Genomic DNA, 17,912 nt, shown 5'->3' on the forward strand with positions numbered 1-17,912 from the left:
AGATCTGCTATTTCCACTATTTCTGGAATTTTTCAACATTATGACGATTATGACAAAATAATTGCGATAATGTCAAATAATCACGATTAGACGATTATGTAATAATTGTGACAGCCCTAATTCAGATCAATCAATAATCAATGACAAAATGAGGAGACAAGACAATGTATTAGGTGGTGGTGGTGAAGTTTATGATATCATGGACAGAAGTACAGTTTAACACTCTGGGCAGTGGTAAAAGAGTTCTGCCCCGAGGCATTGAGAGACACTAGAGACACATACTGTGTACTGAGCTGTACCATAACAAGATAGGCTTTACCAAAACAATAGCAACTCAGTCCTAGCGAGAGAGAGAGATATCACAAGCTATCCAGTATCAATGATGTATCATAAGAGCTAGATATTAATATAATCAATGAATACATGATCTACTCTAACGTCGCACATAATCAATCATGATAATATCTAATCTACTACACAACCATTCATAAAATTACTTCTCTTTTAGTTCTACTGCATTTCTTCTCCACTACTGCCTCCATAACATTTAAGTCTAGCTTTTATTTGCTGACAAATTGTCAAAATATTTAGTCTCAGTTCTAGTCAGTCATCATCGCTTAGTTTTTATGTAGTTTTCTTCAGTTAAAAAAGGTAGTCGACGGACATTGTTCATCATAGTCGACTGAATCAACACTGATGCCAACTCCAGTCCCTGCGTCTCAACCAGGGGCATCGTTCCGCCGATTTAAAATGATTCCAATACGGAACTAAAACTTCCTATGATTGGCCGTTAGTTGCGCTGTTTTCCCCCCCGGCCGATCGCAAAAAGAATTGTTCTCCATTGGACCCCATTCATTTTCCCCTTTCGTTTTCTAACCTTAATTAACATTTTCATAAATACTTTATGGTTCCTATCGCTAGTTAAAAATTGCCTTTCAATCACGATGATATGCGTTTTGTGAAAATAAGGTCCCATTTATGTTAAAATTTATGATAAAGTTGCGGGGGGCGTGGCCAACTAAACTGATACCAGCCGGCTGTGTTCTTCTTCGTGTGCTGTATTTCGGGAGGCTCCGACCGCATTCTCCCATGTATCTCTGCGGTTGCACGTGACCGTTGGCAGCCAATAGCCTCCTCTGGTGCTTTTACAAATTATGATGACGACACCCATGCCAAGGACCCAAAATGCATAATTTGCGCTGCATAGAAACCAATGGCTTCGCTTTGTCCATGGTCTCAATATCTCTTATCTCTCTCTCTCCCCTCGCCTGTCCTCTCCGTCCCGTCCGACCACCAGGGCTCAACAGAGAGCAACGCCACCAATGACGAGGAGGAGATGAAAGGTAAGAAAGGTACTTTGTCGTTTTATTTTACTCTCCTCCTTTCCCTCCATCCCTCCCTCGCTCCCTCCATCCCTCCCTTCTTCCTCTAGAGAGGTGTGTGTGTGTGTGTGTGTGGGTTTACTAGTAGCGACTCACGCGTTGCTAGGGGGTTTGGCCGAGATACTGGTGCGTGTCTCTCATACACTCTTGACTGTGTGCCTGCGGGGTGCGTGTGTGTGTGTGACTGCGTATGTGTATTTTGCTTTTGGTATGCGTGTGTGTGTGTGTGTGTGTGCGTGCGTGTGTGTGTGTTCTAGCGGACAGCTCGGTGCTGAGTCAGAGCAGCGCCACCGAGGAGATGCCCCCCCTCCTGCCCTCACCTCAAAGCGCGCCTGCCAGTAAGTTTACTCACGGCAGCCAAAGGCTATACAGTATACAGTCGCCCCCCTCTCCCCTCTTGTCCCCCTCCTCCACTGGCCCGTAGAGGGCCTGCCCGTCTCACCCTACCCCCACCCCCAACCCCCTCACCCTCACTGTGTTGTTGCAGTCACTGGGCAACACCCCCACCTCCCACGCCACCACCACCTTTTCGGTGTCCCTGCCTTCACTATCTTTGGTCTGCCACAGCTTTTGTGTTGCTCTGACCTGTCTTTTGTGTGTGTGCGTGTGTGTGATTACATGTGTGCTCCTCCATGGCGATCACTACCAGTAGGTCTGTGTCCACTGCCCACCACCACTGTACCCCCCTACGTACGCCCCTCATTTGTGCTGCTCGTAGGACAACCAAGGTCTGGAAGATGCCGCGGACTTTGTCCTCCGCTGGCCTCTTTGCTATCTCCGCTCCGATGCCTGATTTATGCTTGGCCGCGCGCCCGTGCTCCACGAGAGCCCCGAAAAACGGGCCGTCTACGAGCTCTGTGACGTTGTCGCTGCGGCTTGTGGCAACCGGTGCGCCCGTGCCGTGCGCACGGGCGCACAACAGAGTGTAAATCACCCTTTCAACTGTCTTGTCTTGTCTGTCTGTCTGCCTGACTGTCTGTCTGTCTGTCTTGTTCCACTGACTGCTGCAGGAGCCATGCGCACCACAAGCCCTCCTAGTGCTCTCTCCTCTCCTCTTCTCTACTCCTCTGTTTGTTCTTCTCTCCTCCTCCCAATCCCTGTCCGTTCTAGGGATGGGATGATATGAACATTTCATATCACGATTATTGTAACCAAAGAAATCGCAATTTGCGATATTATCGCGGGTGGAACATTCGCCCAAAAATAGCAGATCTACAGAGCTTGTATTTTTTGGCAAGGAGATATGGTAACGAGTGTAAAAAAGACTATCAAGTATGTATATTATAAGTACGTTTTACCAATAGAGGGTTTAAATGGTACCGGATATGCAGCTCGGCAAATAAAAGGTGAATTGATCCCAGTGCATGACGGAGGACGATTTCACGATACTGTAAGTTAAATCTCCACGATACGATTTATCGTGAGTGTTTTTTATCAGGATAAAACGATAATATCGCTTATCGTCCCATCGCTAGTCCACTCCTTTACACCCTGTCCTTTCTCCTCCTCTCCTCCTCTGTCCATTCTTCTCCTCCTCTCCTCTCCTCCTCTGTCCATTCTTCTCCTCCCCTCCCCTCCCCTCCCGCGTTCATTCCTCTACTCTTCCTTCTATTCTTATCCTTTCTCTGTTCTCTATTTCCTTTTTCGTCGCTCATCTATTCTCCATTCTTTTTTTGTCTCTCTCTCCTTGTCCTTGTTTCTCCCCTCTCTCTCTCTCTCTCTCTCTCTCTCTCTCTCTCTCTCTTCTGGGCTAACGCTTTTCTCGTTATGCTCGGTTGCACGCCAGTGTCACGCGACGAAAACAAAAACAGCCGATCTACAAACGCATGACGTAGATCCTCCAGTTTTGGTGCGCGCGACACTGGCGAGCAACCCATGTATGTGTAAATCGTCCTTAACCCATTTAGACCGGGAACGTCTGCGAGCTTGTAGATCTGCTATTTATGAAAAATCGTGAAAATCGTGAAAATCGAATATTTTTGACCCGATTCTATAAATGTCTCAGTTTTCTGTAAAACCCACGTTTCTATGTCAGTGGTGCTAAAGCTTTTTCACGTCAAGGACCCCCAAAATGATATGTAATTGGGCTGCGGACCCCCATCTCAAAAGATTTTGTTCCGGGGGCCCCCCTGAAGCAAATATTTGAGTTACAAATGTTCGCTCTAAAAATACATCTATTCAAAGATTTTGCGCACATTTTGCACGACTTTTTCAAAAAATAGCAGATCTACAAGCTCAGAGCGCGGCACCGAGTGCCACGCTGTGAGCTTGTAGATCTGCTGTTTTTCAATAGCTAAAGTATAGAATAACCCCAGGTCTCTAAATCGGCCTCGACACACACCTGCACAGAAGGATGGTTTCACCTCAACCTCCCTCTCTCTCTCTCCCTTCACAGCTGGTTTCATCTGTCCGTCTTGTTCATCCTCTCTTCATCTTCTCCTCTTTCATGCCCTTCCGCATATCATGTCCTCTCTCTCTCTCTCTCTCCCTCCCCCCCCCCTCTCTCTCTCTCTCTCTCTCTCTCTCTATCTCTCTCTATCTCTCTCTCTCTATCTCTCTCTCTCTCTCTCTCTCTCTCTCTCTCTCCCTCCCCCCCCCCCCCCCCCCGTCTCTCTCTCTTCAAACACTGCCTTCCCACATGCCTGCTGTGAGCCAATAACCACAACAAAAAAACAAACTGCAGCTTTCTTTTTGTTCCAGTCTTTTTCTCTTTCACAAACATCTTTTGTATTATTATTTTTTTCTTCTCGGTACAAAAGTCTGTGACAGTGGTGAGCTATGGGGCTGTTCAGTTCTATGGGAACATTAGAAACCAGAGGGGAGGGCTAAGATACGGACGCGATGAGCGTATTAAAAATGACAGATGCATGGTGGGGGGGTGGGGGGGGATGTGCATCACATGCCGTGACGCCGTCAGACTCGTGCTCCTCTCACCTTGCCCCGAGCCTCATGACACACTGTAGTGTGGACGACGTGCTGCTGTCTCTACCATGTTGTCCTGCTTTGCTTGTCTTGTCTGTCAAAAAAACAAACAAGGGTTGGTTGGGATGGAAAGGGTGTGTGTGTGTGTGTGTGTGTGTGTGTCTGAGTCTTTCTTGTCTTGTCAAAAACAAGGGTTGGTATCCTTTTTTAGGATTTGAACGATTCTGGTTCAATTGTAAAAAAAATGAAAAAAAAAATATATATATCTTCAGTAAAAGAGAGTATACATGATCATTACATGCTGAAAACATTCGACAATTAAAGGACAACTTTGTTTTTTTACAACAAGGGTTCATATTTTAGATTGTAATCAGAGAAAAGAAAACAAAAGATGAGTGTTAACATGTTTTTATTTACTTCTTTCTATAGTTTTAGTGATTTTAACCCTTGACCTTGATTTCAGTGGTTGGGGGCATGCGTGCAAGTGGCTAAATATGTCTTTTTAGACACAATAAGCCGGCGATTTCTTTACAGTAAAACTACCAGCCCCCATAAGTCACATCTGCCCATGACAGATTGTGGTGCATCTTGGAAATTGGCTTATTGTCTCTAAAAAGACATACTTAACCACTTGCACGCATGCCCCCAACCACTGAAATCAAGTCATTAAAATGGCTAAAACGATAGAAAGGAGTAAATGCATCTTTTCTTTTCTCGAATTACAATCTTAAATATGAACCCTTCTTGTAAAAAAACAAAGTTGTCCTTTAAGGTCTAATATTTCAGTGATTGCTACAAAACCTGTATATCCAGTCGTTTTTGGGGCACAAACAATAAGTTGAAGGATAGAATTAAGTCTGATAATGATGTACCACAGTGGTTCTCAAAGTGGATTCCAGGGACTCTGTAGGTTCCTTTATGGGGGTCTAAATTGAACCATACAAGTATTTTACTTTGACAGTGTACAAATGGAACCAAATGAACCCTAACAGGTCCATTTGGTTCCATTAGTACACTGTCAGAGTTAAGGGGAGACCTTGAAATTTGAAAGTTTCAGAAACACTAATGTACCATGCATGTTTACATCACGTATGCTTTATTTTACTTTATTAAAACGTTATGGACAAAATAGCCAATGTTACCACGAGGTGCCCAGATGTCCGAGGCGCCCACCTGACTAGTTATCCGTCTGAGTCTGTTGTCTTGTTCATCTCTGTGTACTAACCCTGCGGCTGCCATCATGTCTGTCTGTTCTTGGGTGTTCTACTAACTTCTGCTGTTTGTCTTGGTTAAAGCATGTTATGTCCGTGGAGTCACCCATCCGTGTGTGTGTGTGTGTGTGTGTGTGTGTGTGTGTGTGTGTGTGTGTGTGTGTGTGTGTGTGTGTGTGTGTGTGTGTGTGTGTGTGTGTGTGTGTGTGTGTGTGTGTGTGTGTGTGTGTGTGTGTGTGTGTGTTTGCACTCGTTCATGTGTCTGTGTGTAACACTACATTATGTCTCCATCTGTGCATGTGTGTGTGTGTGCGCGCACGCTTGTGAGAGTGTGTTTGTTTGCGTGTACATGTCTCAGGGGCTCTGCGTATTTCATTGTGCGAAAGTAGTCAACAAACTATACTATAAATTAGGGATGGGCAATATAATTGATTTTTATTTTCACAATAGAACTGTGTTAAACAAAATGTAATGGCTCAACTCTTAGTGCTCGTCAGGGTGGGAGTTAAAATATGATTATTGTGGGGGTTGAGAACCACTGCTCTAGATGTCGCTGTACTATTAGTTTGCCTTCCAGTGATTCATCTCAATATATATCACAATATATCGCAATTTATACAGAAATATGTTTTGTATCGTAACATATCGTGATACATATCGTGAGGTTCTTGCCAATACCCATCCCTACTATAAATACTGGTCAAAACATCGGCCAAATTGACAAATAATATAAGATTTCTTTTTTAGAAAATAGCTAGATCTGCTATTTTCAAAATGTTGGAAGCGAGTCAAACTAAAGTGAATGGTTCGACCATTACATCCCAAGTCTTTGTCCCCAGTTCAAATGTGATGATTTTGGGGTGGATCGCGTCCTGAAAAGGTTGAGAACAGTAGATGCACCAATTTGTCGTCTCACACAAAATATTAGAAAACGCTCAATAACGGTTGAATTGCATTTCTGTCTTTGAACATTGGAACATAATGAATTAAAATTACATTTGTGTTTAGTCTTTTTAGCCTTTGTAAACAAAAGACAAATAACTTTAAACTTGATACTTAAAAAAGAAACGCCCCGAGAAACTTGGAATAGTGGAAATATCGTGCGCTTGTAGATCTGATATTTCCATTTCCATATTTATTTCTGAAAAATGTTTCCACAACGATTATGCAAACAAACAATTGCGATTATGTCGAAAAATTAGGTGATTATGTAAAAAAAATCGTGACAGGCCTTGTGGTGTGTGTTTGTGTACATCTGTCTTGTTTGTGTGTGCGCATGCGTGCGTGCGCGTGCATGTGTTGACCGTGCACACTGTGTTTGTTCCAGCGGTTCCGCCGCCGCAGCATGACGTAAAGCGCATGGCATGGAACAGCTCGGGCAACAATGGCTCCGCCCCCGAGCCGGAGCATGCCCAGTCCGCCCCTCCTCCTCCTCCTCCTACCACCACCGCTCCACTAGGGGGCAGCAGCGTCCGCACTAAAAGCAACACTCAGAACCAGAGTAAGCAGAACCCAAACCCAACACCTCTCTGAATAGACGTAGTCCACGCTAGCGGTGGACGTGCACAACAAGTGTTACTTGATTCCGTCGACTAAAACTATAGCGGAAAAATAAACGCTCAACGACTATACGTTTTTGTCACTGACGAAAACTAAATAAAAAGTTGCTATAAGCAGTTTTCTGCTGACATAAGCAGGAAACATGCAATTGATTATTTTCATTTTTTAATTTTATTTTATTATATTCAGGTGGTTAACAATGCCCCCTAAAAAAATCTAGTCTCTGTGGCGCTTCTAGGAGCCGCAGTCTGCCTCCAAAATTATTATTTTATCTGTAAGAAGCTCTGTCACTAGCAGCCCATTGGTGCATGAACCAGCTGACCGGGGCTAAAAGGATTGACAGACAGGTTAACCAATCCGAACAAGAACAAGAGGCGGTCCCGATTGGTCTGCTTATTTGGCAGGCTATCATGTCTATCAACCAATGACAGAACTTCTCACAGATAAAAATAATAGTTTTGGAGGCAGATTGTGGCCCCAGGAAGTGTCACAGGCACAACATTTCTTTAGGGAGCACGGTTAGCCGTCTGAATATAATAAAATAAAAATAAGCAACTGCATGTTTCCTGCTTATGTCAGCAGAAAACTGCTTATAGCAACTTTAATCTGTGATGTCTAAAACTAAGACTAACAAGACTGCACTCTGTTGTGGTGCCAACTTGCTCCTTGTGCACTCATGGCCATGTATGGCCTACTTGTGCACCAGCAGAGTGTGCAAGTACTGTGATCGGTGCTGTTCAGTGCTGTCTGTATGTGGGTGGGCAAGCTGGCACTATGCCGAGGTGCCAACTTGTGCCTTGTTAGTTATATCAGGCCCCACTTGTTGGTGGTGACATCACAATGAATGCTGCTCCCTGATTGGCTACGGGCGTAAACGCAGACTCACAGGACGCACAGATGCTCCGGACACAGTACTTGCGCCCTCTGCTGGCTGATTTTGACAATTTCCTCAGCGAATAAAGACTAGACTAAAATGTTTTGGGAGGGACTATAGTGGAGGAGAGAATCAAGTTAAAACTAAAAGACAAAGTGCATTTTATGTTTGGTTGGGCTCCGGTGCTGCACACCATTCTAAAAATTATTTAAGATTGTGAAAATAGCTGATCTACAAGCAGACAACGCCTCACGGATTCGAGGTGTTGTTGTGTTGTGTGCTTGAAGATCAGCTATTTTCACTCGTTTTGTGCAACGGTCTTGTGTGATGACACATTTGAGACTTGGAGATACAAGGTTTCTGCCAGGCCGTGACAATATAATAAAGACACAACAGGGTTGTTTAAGCTCCTTTTTTTTAGATCATGTTAGAATACCAGCACAGTAAAGTTTTCTCTGCAAGAGTTTTTTATTTTTTTTAACTTGATGTGCCGCAAATAAGCTGTTCCCAAAGCTCATCCAAGGAATCAACCAAAGCCTCAGGAAACGGCCTTAATCATCACAAGGCCGCAAACAAATTCATTTAGTGTTGCGGCGTCTGAAAACGAGCACCGCTTAATCAGCACTTTTTCTTTCTCCAGCAGAGCGAAATAATTCCTGTAGCGTTGGCAATAAAAACGTCCAGCGTCTTGTCAGAGCTGGTTAATTGGGAGCGTCCAAGTCCCCCTCGGCCCGATGGAAAGGTTTTCAGCACCGACCACGGGACAGAAAGCAGAGTTAAGGGGATTCCAGACGGTACGCGGTCACCGCCTGCTAGTAATTCATTTTCAATGAGAGGCGGGCGGCTATTTCGTTCGCGCAGCGAAGTTTAGAGGCGGCGAGGCAAGCGGGCGCAGTCCCGTGAAAATCCCCGCGAGAGTGCACGTTTGTGCATGCGTACGCGGGCGGTGAGAGATGGATTGTGTTCATCTTTGTGAAATACCGCGCAGCGTTTACTCAAAGAGCGAGTGTGTTTGTGTATCACCGCGGCGTGTTCCTCGCAGATCCAAGCGGGAGCCCCGGCGGCAACCGCTGTCCGTCTGTAGAGCGCCTTATTGTTTGTGACCAACCAATTGCTGTAGTCTGTCTTTATTCATGGGGCCTCAAAGCTTTTCCGTTGTCTCGTTAAACGCGAGACCCGTTTCTAGACGTGTATAACACCACTTTTTTATTATTTGGCCTCATTACCCTGAGAGAAGTCCCATCCTTGACACCAAATTGTCTTATTATCCACCAAATGGCACACGGTTTTCTGTTGATGTCCTTCTTTTATGACTGGATTTGGGTGTCACAGATTCTCATTAACAGAACATACCAATCCTTCTCGAAATAAATTCGAATATTGTGTAAAAAAGCATAGCAGATGCCATAGCACCCCAAATCATAACTGACTTCGGAAACTTCCCACTGGACTTAAAGCAACTCTGACTTCAGAAGATTGACATTTCGCTATTATAAATCCTTGTTTTGAGTGGTCTTGTGTAATATTGTAATATTTTGAAATATGGACTTTTGATATTCACGAGCTGTATGACATACAAATTCAAAGTTTTAACAAAAAAAGGTTTGGAATAATTCCCCGAATTCCCCGAATGTCCAATTTATCTAGAACATATGAAAGTTTCAAGAAATATATGAAAGTTTCAAGAAAATGTACTTTTACACAATATTCTAATTTTTTGAGAAGGATCTGTAATAGGCTGCAGTATGAGTCACCAGAAAAAAAAGGACAGTTGATTTTGATTAATCTATCATGGATACAATAAATGGAGTTTGACGTTACAATGGGTTTGTATAGGAAGGGGGCGTGTCTGATAAAATGAATATCAAATATCTAAACACTGAATCAAGCAACTTTTAAAATCTGTCCAGGGTGTTCACAAAAGCTTGAGTACACGATAACGTTTTTTTTAAAGTGAAATATCCCTTTAACTATTAAAAAATAGCAGATATACAAGCTCAGCGAGCTTGTAGATCTGCTAATTTTGAAAAATCTCGAAAACTGTCTTCTAAATCAGTTTTTTTAAAAACCTATGTTTTCTATGTCAGTGGTGCTCAAACTGTTTCACGTGAAGGTCCCCCAAAATCATATGTATTTGGCCACGGACCCCCATGTCAAAATATTCAGTTCCAGGGCCCCCCCCCCCCCCCCCCCCCCCCAGAAGCAACATTTTTTAGTTACAAATGTTCGCTTTAAAAAATACATACAGATTTTCAAAGACTTGCACACATTTTGTCGACTTTTCAAAAATAGCAGATCTACAGTAGATGGAAGGTGAGAGAGGCGCTGAGTCACCTCAGGTCAGCCACCGAGAGGATGAGGTGAACGCAGCAACACCGCTATTTATGGCCCCGGAGGGGAAAGGATAGAAGAGACTGTTGAGAGAAACACCACCTGCTTTATCATCATCATCATCCTCTCATGTTTTCCACCGCTGTATCTGTCTGTCCCCTCCTTCTCCCCCCGCCTCCCCCCTCTCTTTCTCTCTCTCTTTCTCAACCTCTGTGTCTCTCTCTCTCTTTCTCTCTCGTCCTCCTCTAGCTCGTAAACAAGAGATCATCAAGATAACGGAGCAACTTATCGAGGCTGTCAACAACGGAGACTTTGAGGCCTACACGTGAGTTTCATAGCAAGTTATAGTGAAAAATAGCAGATATACAAGCTCCGGTCACAGCGCGGCACTCGCTGTGACCGGATCAAAAATAGCAGATCTACAAGCTCGCAGCGCGGCACTCGGTGCCGCGCTGTGAGCTTGTATATCTGCTATTTTTCACTGGTTAAAACATTCAATAATTCTAGGACCTAAAAATGGGTTCACAGTTTTTCGAGACCTGTCGACTTGTGTCGGCAACACGCTCAACGAGATCTACTGTAGCGACACCGAAAGGGAGAGTGCACCGGAAGAGAGATGATATTAATTGATTGATGATACCTATCTTTATCGATCGCGGTTGTGCTTGTCTACTATCAATCAACAAATCGGATCGAAGAGAAGATGTCGACGAGATGTAAATGAATGCGGAAGAAATCTTGACGTAGCGTTGCACAAAGCTGTCCTTATTAGAAAAAAGACCTACCGAAACGATATCAGTTCGGTATGGAAATGCTCAGAAATGTTTATCCGTGTGCAAAAGTTGGAGTCTGTAGAACCAACCGTGTCCTGTGAGACCCCAGACATGCTTACTCGGTTACTGTTTATGTGAAAGTCCTATGACGTCTGACATCATATATACAATCCCTTTTATGCCCATATATGGAGATACCTGTCTGTAGAACCAGCCACACTGGTTAGACTGACATGTAGTCTATATAGGTTAGACTGACATGTACATACAGTATATTGGCATTCACAGACATGGGCTTAATATGCATAAAAGGGATTCTGTTAGTGTGTATTCATATTCACTTCATATGTGATGTCAGTACATGTCAGAGTTAGGACCCAGGCTCCATATATGGGCATAAAGGGGATTCTGTAGGGGCCATAAATGGAGTTGAACTGGCTGTCTTGTCGCGTTACCCGGCCTCTGACGTTACCCACTGACAGGATCTGCCGATTTTCATAGTATAGCTGCGACCTACGTTCGCAAACCGTTCGCTTTGTATTTATCATTTTAAAAACGATTTAAAATAGTGAAAATAGACGATCTACAAGCACACAACACTTGTAGTCTTGTACGACTGTCTTGTATGATGAATTAGGGCTTTACTCACAAATGTGAAACTTGGAGATAGGAGGTTTCTGCCCGACAGTGACGACATGTTGAATACTCACTGACCTCTCCTTTTCCCTCTGCCTTTTTACCCTCTACCTCTTCCCCCCTCCCTCCCTTCCCCCCACTTCCTCTCTGCTCTCTCCATCGTCTTCTTATCGTTTCCCAGGAGGATTTGTGACCCCGGCTTGACCTCCTTTGAGCCCGAGGCCCTGGGCAACCTGGTGGAAGGAATGGACTTCCACAAGTTCTACTTTGAAAACCGTGAGTTTTCCTTTTCATACCGCTGTGCTTCTCAAAGGCTTTTTGAGCGGCGCAAACCGCTCCTACATTTCACTGTGTGTGTATGAGGACGGAGCTCCATATATGGAGATCCGTGCTCATACACTTAAAGTAACTGAGGTCACGGACAGAACGGCCCATACAAGGAGATATGCGGGTATGTCGCGTTTGCTCCACTCACTTCGCACTGGTCTTTTCAATTTCAAGGAACCTCTAAATTGTTTCAAGTATATATTATAAAATAGGGTTAAAGTGGTTCAACTGATTGTGATGCTGTATTAGATATGTTTTTGCTGGGGACCCCCTGGAACCCCGTCCCAAGTGAGCCCTGTCCTGCCCAAATACCCTGAGGTGGCTAATGTTGACTGTTCTGCATTCAGCCAGCACAAGGCTTGCTCAGGCGGTTGCCCTCCTCAGTGCAGAGCTGTTAGCAGTCAGAGTGACCAGCTCTTCCTCAGTGCAGAGCTGTTAGAAGTCAGAGTGTCCAGCTCTTCCTCCTCAGTGCAGCAGAGCTGTTATCAGTCAGAGTGTCCAGCTCTTCCTCCTCAGTACAGAGCTGTTAACAGTCAGAGTGTCCAGCTCTTCCTCCTCAGTGCAGAGCTGTTATCAGTCAGAGTGTCCAGCTCTTCCTCCTCAGTACAGAGCTGTTAACAGTCAGAGTGTCCAGCTCTTCCTCCTCAGTGCAGAGCTGTTAACAGTCAGAGTGTCCAGCTCTTCCTCCTCAGTGCAGAGCTGTTAACAGTCAGAGTGTCCAGCTCTTCCTCCAGGGTGCAGAGCTGTTAACAGTCAGAGTGTCCAGCTCTTCCTCCTCAGTACAGAGCTGTTAGCAGTCAGAGTGTCCAGCTCTTCCTCCTCAGTGCAGAGCTGTTAACAGTCAGTGTCCAGCTCTTCCTCCTCAGTGCAGAGCTGTTAACAGTCAGAGTGTCCAGCTCTTCCTCCTCAGTGCAGAGCTGTTAACAGTCAGAGTGTCCAGCTCTTCCTCCAGGGTGCAGAGCTGTTAACAGTCAGAGTGTCCAGCTCTTCCTCCTCAGTGCAGAGCTGTTAGCAGTAAGAGTGTCCAGCTCTTCCTCCTCAGTGCAGAGCTGTTAGCAGTCAGAGTGTTCAGCTCTTCCTCCTCAGTGCAGCAGAGCTGTTATCAGTCAGAGTGTCCAGCTCTTCCTCCTCAGTACAGAGCTGTTAACAGTCAGAGTGTCCAGCTCTTCCTCCTCAGTACAGAGCTGTTAACAGTCAGAGTGTCCAGCTCTTCCTCCTCAGTACAGAGCTGTTAGCAGTCAGAGTGTCCAGCTCTTCCTCCTCAGTGCAGAGCTGTTAACAGTCAGTGTCCAGCTCTTCCTCCTCAGTGCAGAGCTGTTAACAGTCAGAGTGTCCAGCTCTTCCTCCTCAGTGCAGAGCTGATAACAGTCAGAGTGTCCAGCTCTTCCTCCAGGGTGCAGAGCTGTTAACAGTCAGAGTGTCCAGCTCTTCCTCCTCAGTGCAGAGCTGTTAGCAGTCAGAGTGTCCAGCTCTTCCTCCTCAGTGCAGAGCTGTTAGCAGTCAGAGTGTCCAGCTCTTCCTCCTCAGTGCAGAGCTGTTAGCAGTCAGAGTGTTCAGCTCTTCCTCCTCAGTGCAGCAGAGCTGTTATCAGTCAGAGTGTCCAGCTCTTCCTCCTCAGTACAGAGCAGTTAACAGTCAGAGTGTCCAGCTCTTCCTCCTCAGTACAGAGCTGTTAACAGTCAGAGTGTCCAGCTCTTCCTCCTCAGTGCAGAGCTGTTAGCAGTCAGAGTGTCCAGCTCTTCCTCCTCAGTGCAGAGCTGTTAACAGTCAGAGTGTCCAGCTCTTCCTCCTCAGTGCAGCAGAGCTGTTAACAGTCAGAGTGTCCAGCTCTTCCTCCTCAGTGCAGAGCTGTTAGCAGTCAGAGTGTCCAGCTCTTCCTCCTCAGTGCAGCAGAGCTGTTAACAGTCAGAGTGTCCAGCTCTTCCTCCTCAGTACAGAGCTGTTAGCAGTCAGAGTGTCCAGCTCTTCCTCCTCAGTGCAGAGCTGTTAGCAGTCAGAGTGTCCAGCTCTTCCTCCTCAGTGCAGAGCTGTTAGCAGTCAGAGTGTTCAGCTCTTCCTCCTCAGTGCAGAGCTGTTAACAGTCAGAGTGTCCAGCTCTTCCTCCTCAGTGCAGAGCTGTTAACAGTCAGAGTGTCCAGCTCTTCCTCCAGGGTGCAGAGCTGTTAACAGTCAGTGTCCAGCTCTTCCTCCTCAGTGCAGAGCTGTTAACAGTCAGAGTGTCCAGCTCTTCCTCCTCAGTGCAGAGCTGTTAACAGTCAGAGTGTCCAGCTCTTCCTCCTCAGTGCAGAGCTGTTAACAGTCAGAGTGTCCAGCTCTTCCTCCTCAGTGCAGAGCTGTTAACAGTCAGCGTGTTCAGCTCTTCCTCCTCAGTGCAGAGCTGTTAACAGTCAGAGTGTTCAGCTCTTCCTCCTCAGTGCAGAGCTGTTAACAGTCAGAGTGTCCAGCTCTTCCTCCTCAGTGCAGAGCTGTTAACAGTCAGAGTGTCCAGCTCTTCCTCCTCAGTGCAGAGCTGTTAACAGTCAGAGTGTCCAGCTCTTCCTCCTCAGTGCAGAGCTGTTATCAGTCAGAGTGTCCAGCTCTTCCTCCTCAGTACAGAGCTGTTAACAGTCAGAGTGTCCAGCTCTTCCTCCTCAGTGCAGAGCTGTTAACAGTCAGAGTGTCCAGCTCTTCCTCCTCAGTGCAGAGCTGTTAACAGTCAGAGTGTTCAGCTCTTCCTCCTCAGTGCAGAGCTGTTAACAGTCAGAGTGTCCAGCTCTTCCTCCTCAGTGCAGAGCTGTTAGCAGTCAGAGTGTCCAGCTCTTCCTCTGTGCAGAGCTGTTATCAGTCAGAGTGTTCAGCTCTTCCTCCTCAGTGCAGAGCTGTTAACAGTCAGAGTGTTCAGCTCTTCCTCCTCAGTGCAGAGCTGTTAGCAGTCAGAGTGTTCAGCTCTTCCTCCTCAGTGCAGAGCTGTTATCAGTCAGAGTGTCCAGCTCTTCCTCCTCAGTGCAGAGCTGTTATCAGTCAGAGTGTCCAGCTCTTCCTCCTCAGTGCAGCAGAGCTGTTAACAGTCAGAGTGTCCAGCTCTTCCTCCTCAGTGCAGCAGAGCTGTTAACAGTCAGAGTGTTCAGCTCTTCCTCCTCAGTACAGAGCTGTTATCAGTCAGAGTGTCCAGCTCTTCCTCCTCAGTGCAGCAGAGCTGTTAACAGTCAGAGTGTTCAGCTCTTCCTCCTCAGTACAGAGCTGTTATCAGTCAGTGTCCAGCTCTTCCTCCTCAGTGCAGAGCTGTTAGCAGTCAGAGTGTTCAGCTCTTCCTCCTCAGTGCAGAGCTGTTATCAGTCAGAGTGTCCAGCTCTTCCTCCAGTGCAGTGTTCAGCTCTTCCTCGGTGCAGAGCTGTTAGCAGCAGTGTTGATTTCGTCGACTAAAACTATGACTAAAAATGTTTGTCGACTGCGTTTATCTCACTGACGAAAACTAAATAAAAACGAAATAAAAACTAAGCTGTGATGACTAAAACTAAGACTAAATATATTGACAAATTCGTCAACAAAATAAAAACTAGACTAAAACGTTAAAGAGGGACTAGTGGAGAAGAGAGTAATTTTATATTTGGTTGCTCTCAGGTTTTGCATGCTGAAAATAGCAGATCTACGCTTGTAGATCGGCTATTACGATGCCATCAAGGCCTGTCAAAATACATTTCAGTTGACTAAATCAACTGTAGATTTAGTCGACTAAAATCGTATGATATTTAGTCGACTAAAATCAGACTAAAACTAATACTTTTCAGATGACTAAATTTTGACTAAAACTAAAAGACATTTTTATTCAAAAGACTATGACTAAAACTAAATCAAAATGTACTGTCAAAAGCAACACTGGTTAGCAGTCAGAGGGTCCAGCTCTTCCTCCTCGGTGCAGAGCTGTTAGCAGTCAGAGTGTCCAGCTCTGGGACACTGTCTTGGACACGTTAGACGGTCAGGACAGCGGTGACCTTCTGATTAGCAGATGGCCTCCTCTCTTCCCCACTCAGCAGTGCATACAGTGTGCCCCAAACTGTCCCCACACAGTCCCTGGAGAACACACTGTTGGCTCACACACAACTTTACAACGCTTTCACCATGCAGTCTGTGCAGCGGAAGCCCTACTCTGAATCAAATGAGCATAATATACATAATATAGCTTGTGACTTTTCACACAATTCAAAGAAATATTATTTTAAAAGACATTTTACATAATGAACGGAAATGAGGAACTGAGTGATGAGAAATGCTTTAGAAATAGATCTACAAGCTCGGCTGTAGATCCTTGAGCTTGGACGGTAGATGGCCTCTGTGCAGTAGTAGGGAAAAAAGGGAGGGGAAGTCTAGACCCGTGGAGAACGCCGGTCAACTAATTATGTAGGCAACGAGATGGGCTGCATTTTCCACGGACAATAAAACGTGTATTTTGTTTTTGTTCAGTCCATCAAAGGAAGTTGATGAAAGTCACTTTAGTTTCCTTTGATGTGTGAGTGACAAATGACTGGACATTGTGGTCTGTGGTCTGCACATTCAGCCCAGCTACAGCAAACATACAGGAATGACAAAAGATACGGTACAGTCAATGCACATATCAGACAGCTGCACACACATGTATGCCTGCTGGGCACACACACACACGCACACGCACGCACGCACACACACACACACGCACACACACACACACACACACACACACACACACACACACACACACACACACACACACAAGGGAACTGTGGGTACAGTCAGTTCTCTTAACAGTAGCCTACAGCCACACACGCACAAACAATACAGTGCTTGTACAGTCAATAGGGTTGTCACGATTATGACATTTTACATCATGGTTCTTCAACAGGGGGTCCGGGACCCCTAGGGGGTCCTCAGAGTTACTACAGGGGGTCCTCCAAATCTTTGAGTGATAGAAACTTTTTTTGCTCCTTCTTTATATTAACCACTTGAACCCTAGCGTCCATATTCTGAGAACTTTAGCCATAAATAGCAGATCTACAAGCTCACAACGCCTCGCAGCGAAAGAGCTTTGGTGTAGAGGCGGAAAAGAGCAGACTAAGTACAGAGTGAAAGGTCAAGTTTATTGTTTTGACGGCTAAAGTGGTTAAATATCTGAAAACACAAATTGACATGAATCCAAAATACAGTGACGATTGTGCTGTCAAACAATGAAACTATATGGAATCTACGATAAGGTTGTGGGGGGTCCCTGCTTCATCTCTCTCAACTAAGGGGTCCTTGGCCTGAAAATGTACCTGTACAAAAGACGTACTGTAACAATAAAGTACAACCTTAACACTGTAATAACGGAATTTCATTTTTGGTCTCTTCTCCGCCCATCCAGTGCTGAGTAAGAACAGCAAGCCGGTGCACACCACCCTGCTCAACCCCCACGTGCACCTGATCGGCGAGGACGCCGCCTGCATCGCCTACATCCGCCTCACGCAGTTCCTGGACTCGGTGGGGCGCCCGCGCTCCAGCCAGTCCGAGGAGACCCGGGTGTGGCACCGCCGCGACGGGAAGTGGCTCAACGTCCACTTCCACTGCTCGGGGGCGCCCGCCGCACCACTACAGTGATCAAGGTACCGTTGTACGCCGCCACGCCATAACTTGATTAGCGGATAAAGCAGGGGTCTTCAACAGGGGGTCCTCAGAGTTACTACAGGGGGGCCACCAAATTTTGTGTGATAGGATCATTTTTTTAAATGAACTACTTGAACCCTCACATCCATATTCTGAGGAGAACTTTAGCCAAACATAGCAGATCTACAAGCTCTCAACGCCTCGCACTGTGAGGCGTTGAGAGCTTGTAGATTGTCTATTTTTGGCAAATAGGTTTGGTGTAGAGGTAAAAAGAAAAAGATTAAACCAAGTACAGAGTGAAAGG

General features: G+C 45.6%; 2 protein-coding genes across 11 annotated transcripts in view; both read left to right on the forward strand.

Moving 5' to 3' along the window:
- Positions 1-17,912, forward strand: part of eef2k (eukaryotic elongation factor 2 kinase) — a 369,092-nt gene that overhangs the window by 209,976 nt on the left and 141,204 nt on the right. The gene's annotated exons all lie outside the window — the stretch shown is intronic.
- The window catches only part of LOC308303579 (calcium/calmodulin-dependent protein kinase type II subunit gamma-like), a 102,907-nt gene that overhangs the window by 80,905 nt on the left and 4,090 nt on the right, over positions 1-17,912 (forward strand). For 2 of the 8 annotated variants that reach the window (XM_080747987.1, XM_080747981.1), the window contains 6 exons: positions 1,298-1,343; positions 1,640-1,720; positions 6,843-7,016; positions 10,530-10,605; positions 11,871-11,965; positions 17,370-17,607. In XM_080747987.1, the coding sequence (XP_080604113.1) occupies positions 1,298-1,343; positions 1,640-1,720; positions 6,843-7,016; positions 10,530-10,605; positions 11,871-11,965; positions 17,370-17,602 (705 nt within the window). In that variant the 3' untranslated portion in view covers positions 17,603-17,607. Of the gene's footprint in view, positions 1-1,297; positions 1,353-1,639; positions 1,721-6,842; positions 7,017-10,529; positions 10,606-11,870; positions 11,966-17,369; positions 17,608-17,912 lie in introns of all 8 variants that reach the window. The other 6 variants (XM_080747980.1, XM_080747982.1, XM_080747985.1 and 3 more) reach the window with 4 other exon arrangements.

Source organism: Nannobrachium achirus (assembly GCF_963921795.1).
Source record: "Nannobrachium achirus genome assembly, chromosome: 18".
NCBI lineage: Eukaryota > Metazoa > Chordata > Actinopteri > Myctophiformes > Myctophidae > Nannobrachium > Nannobrachium achirus.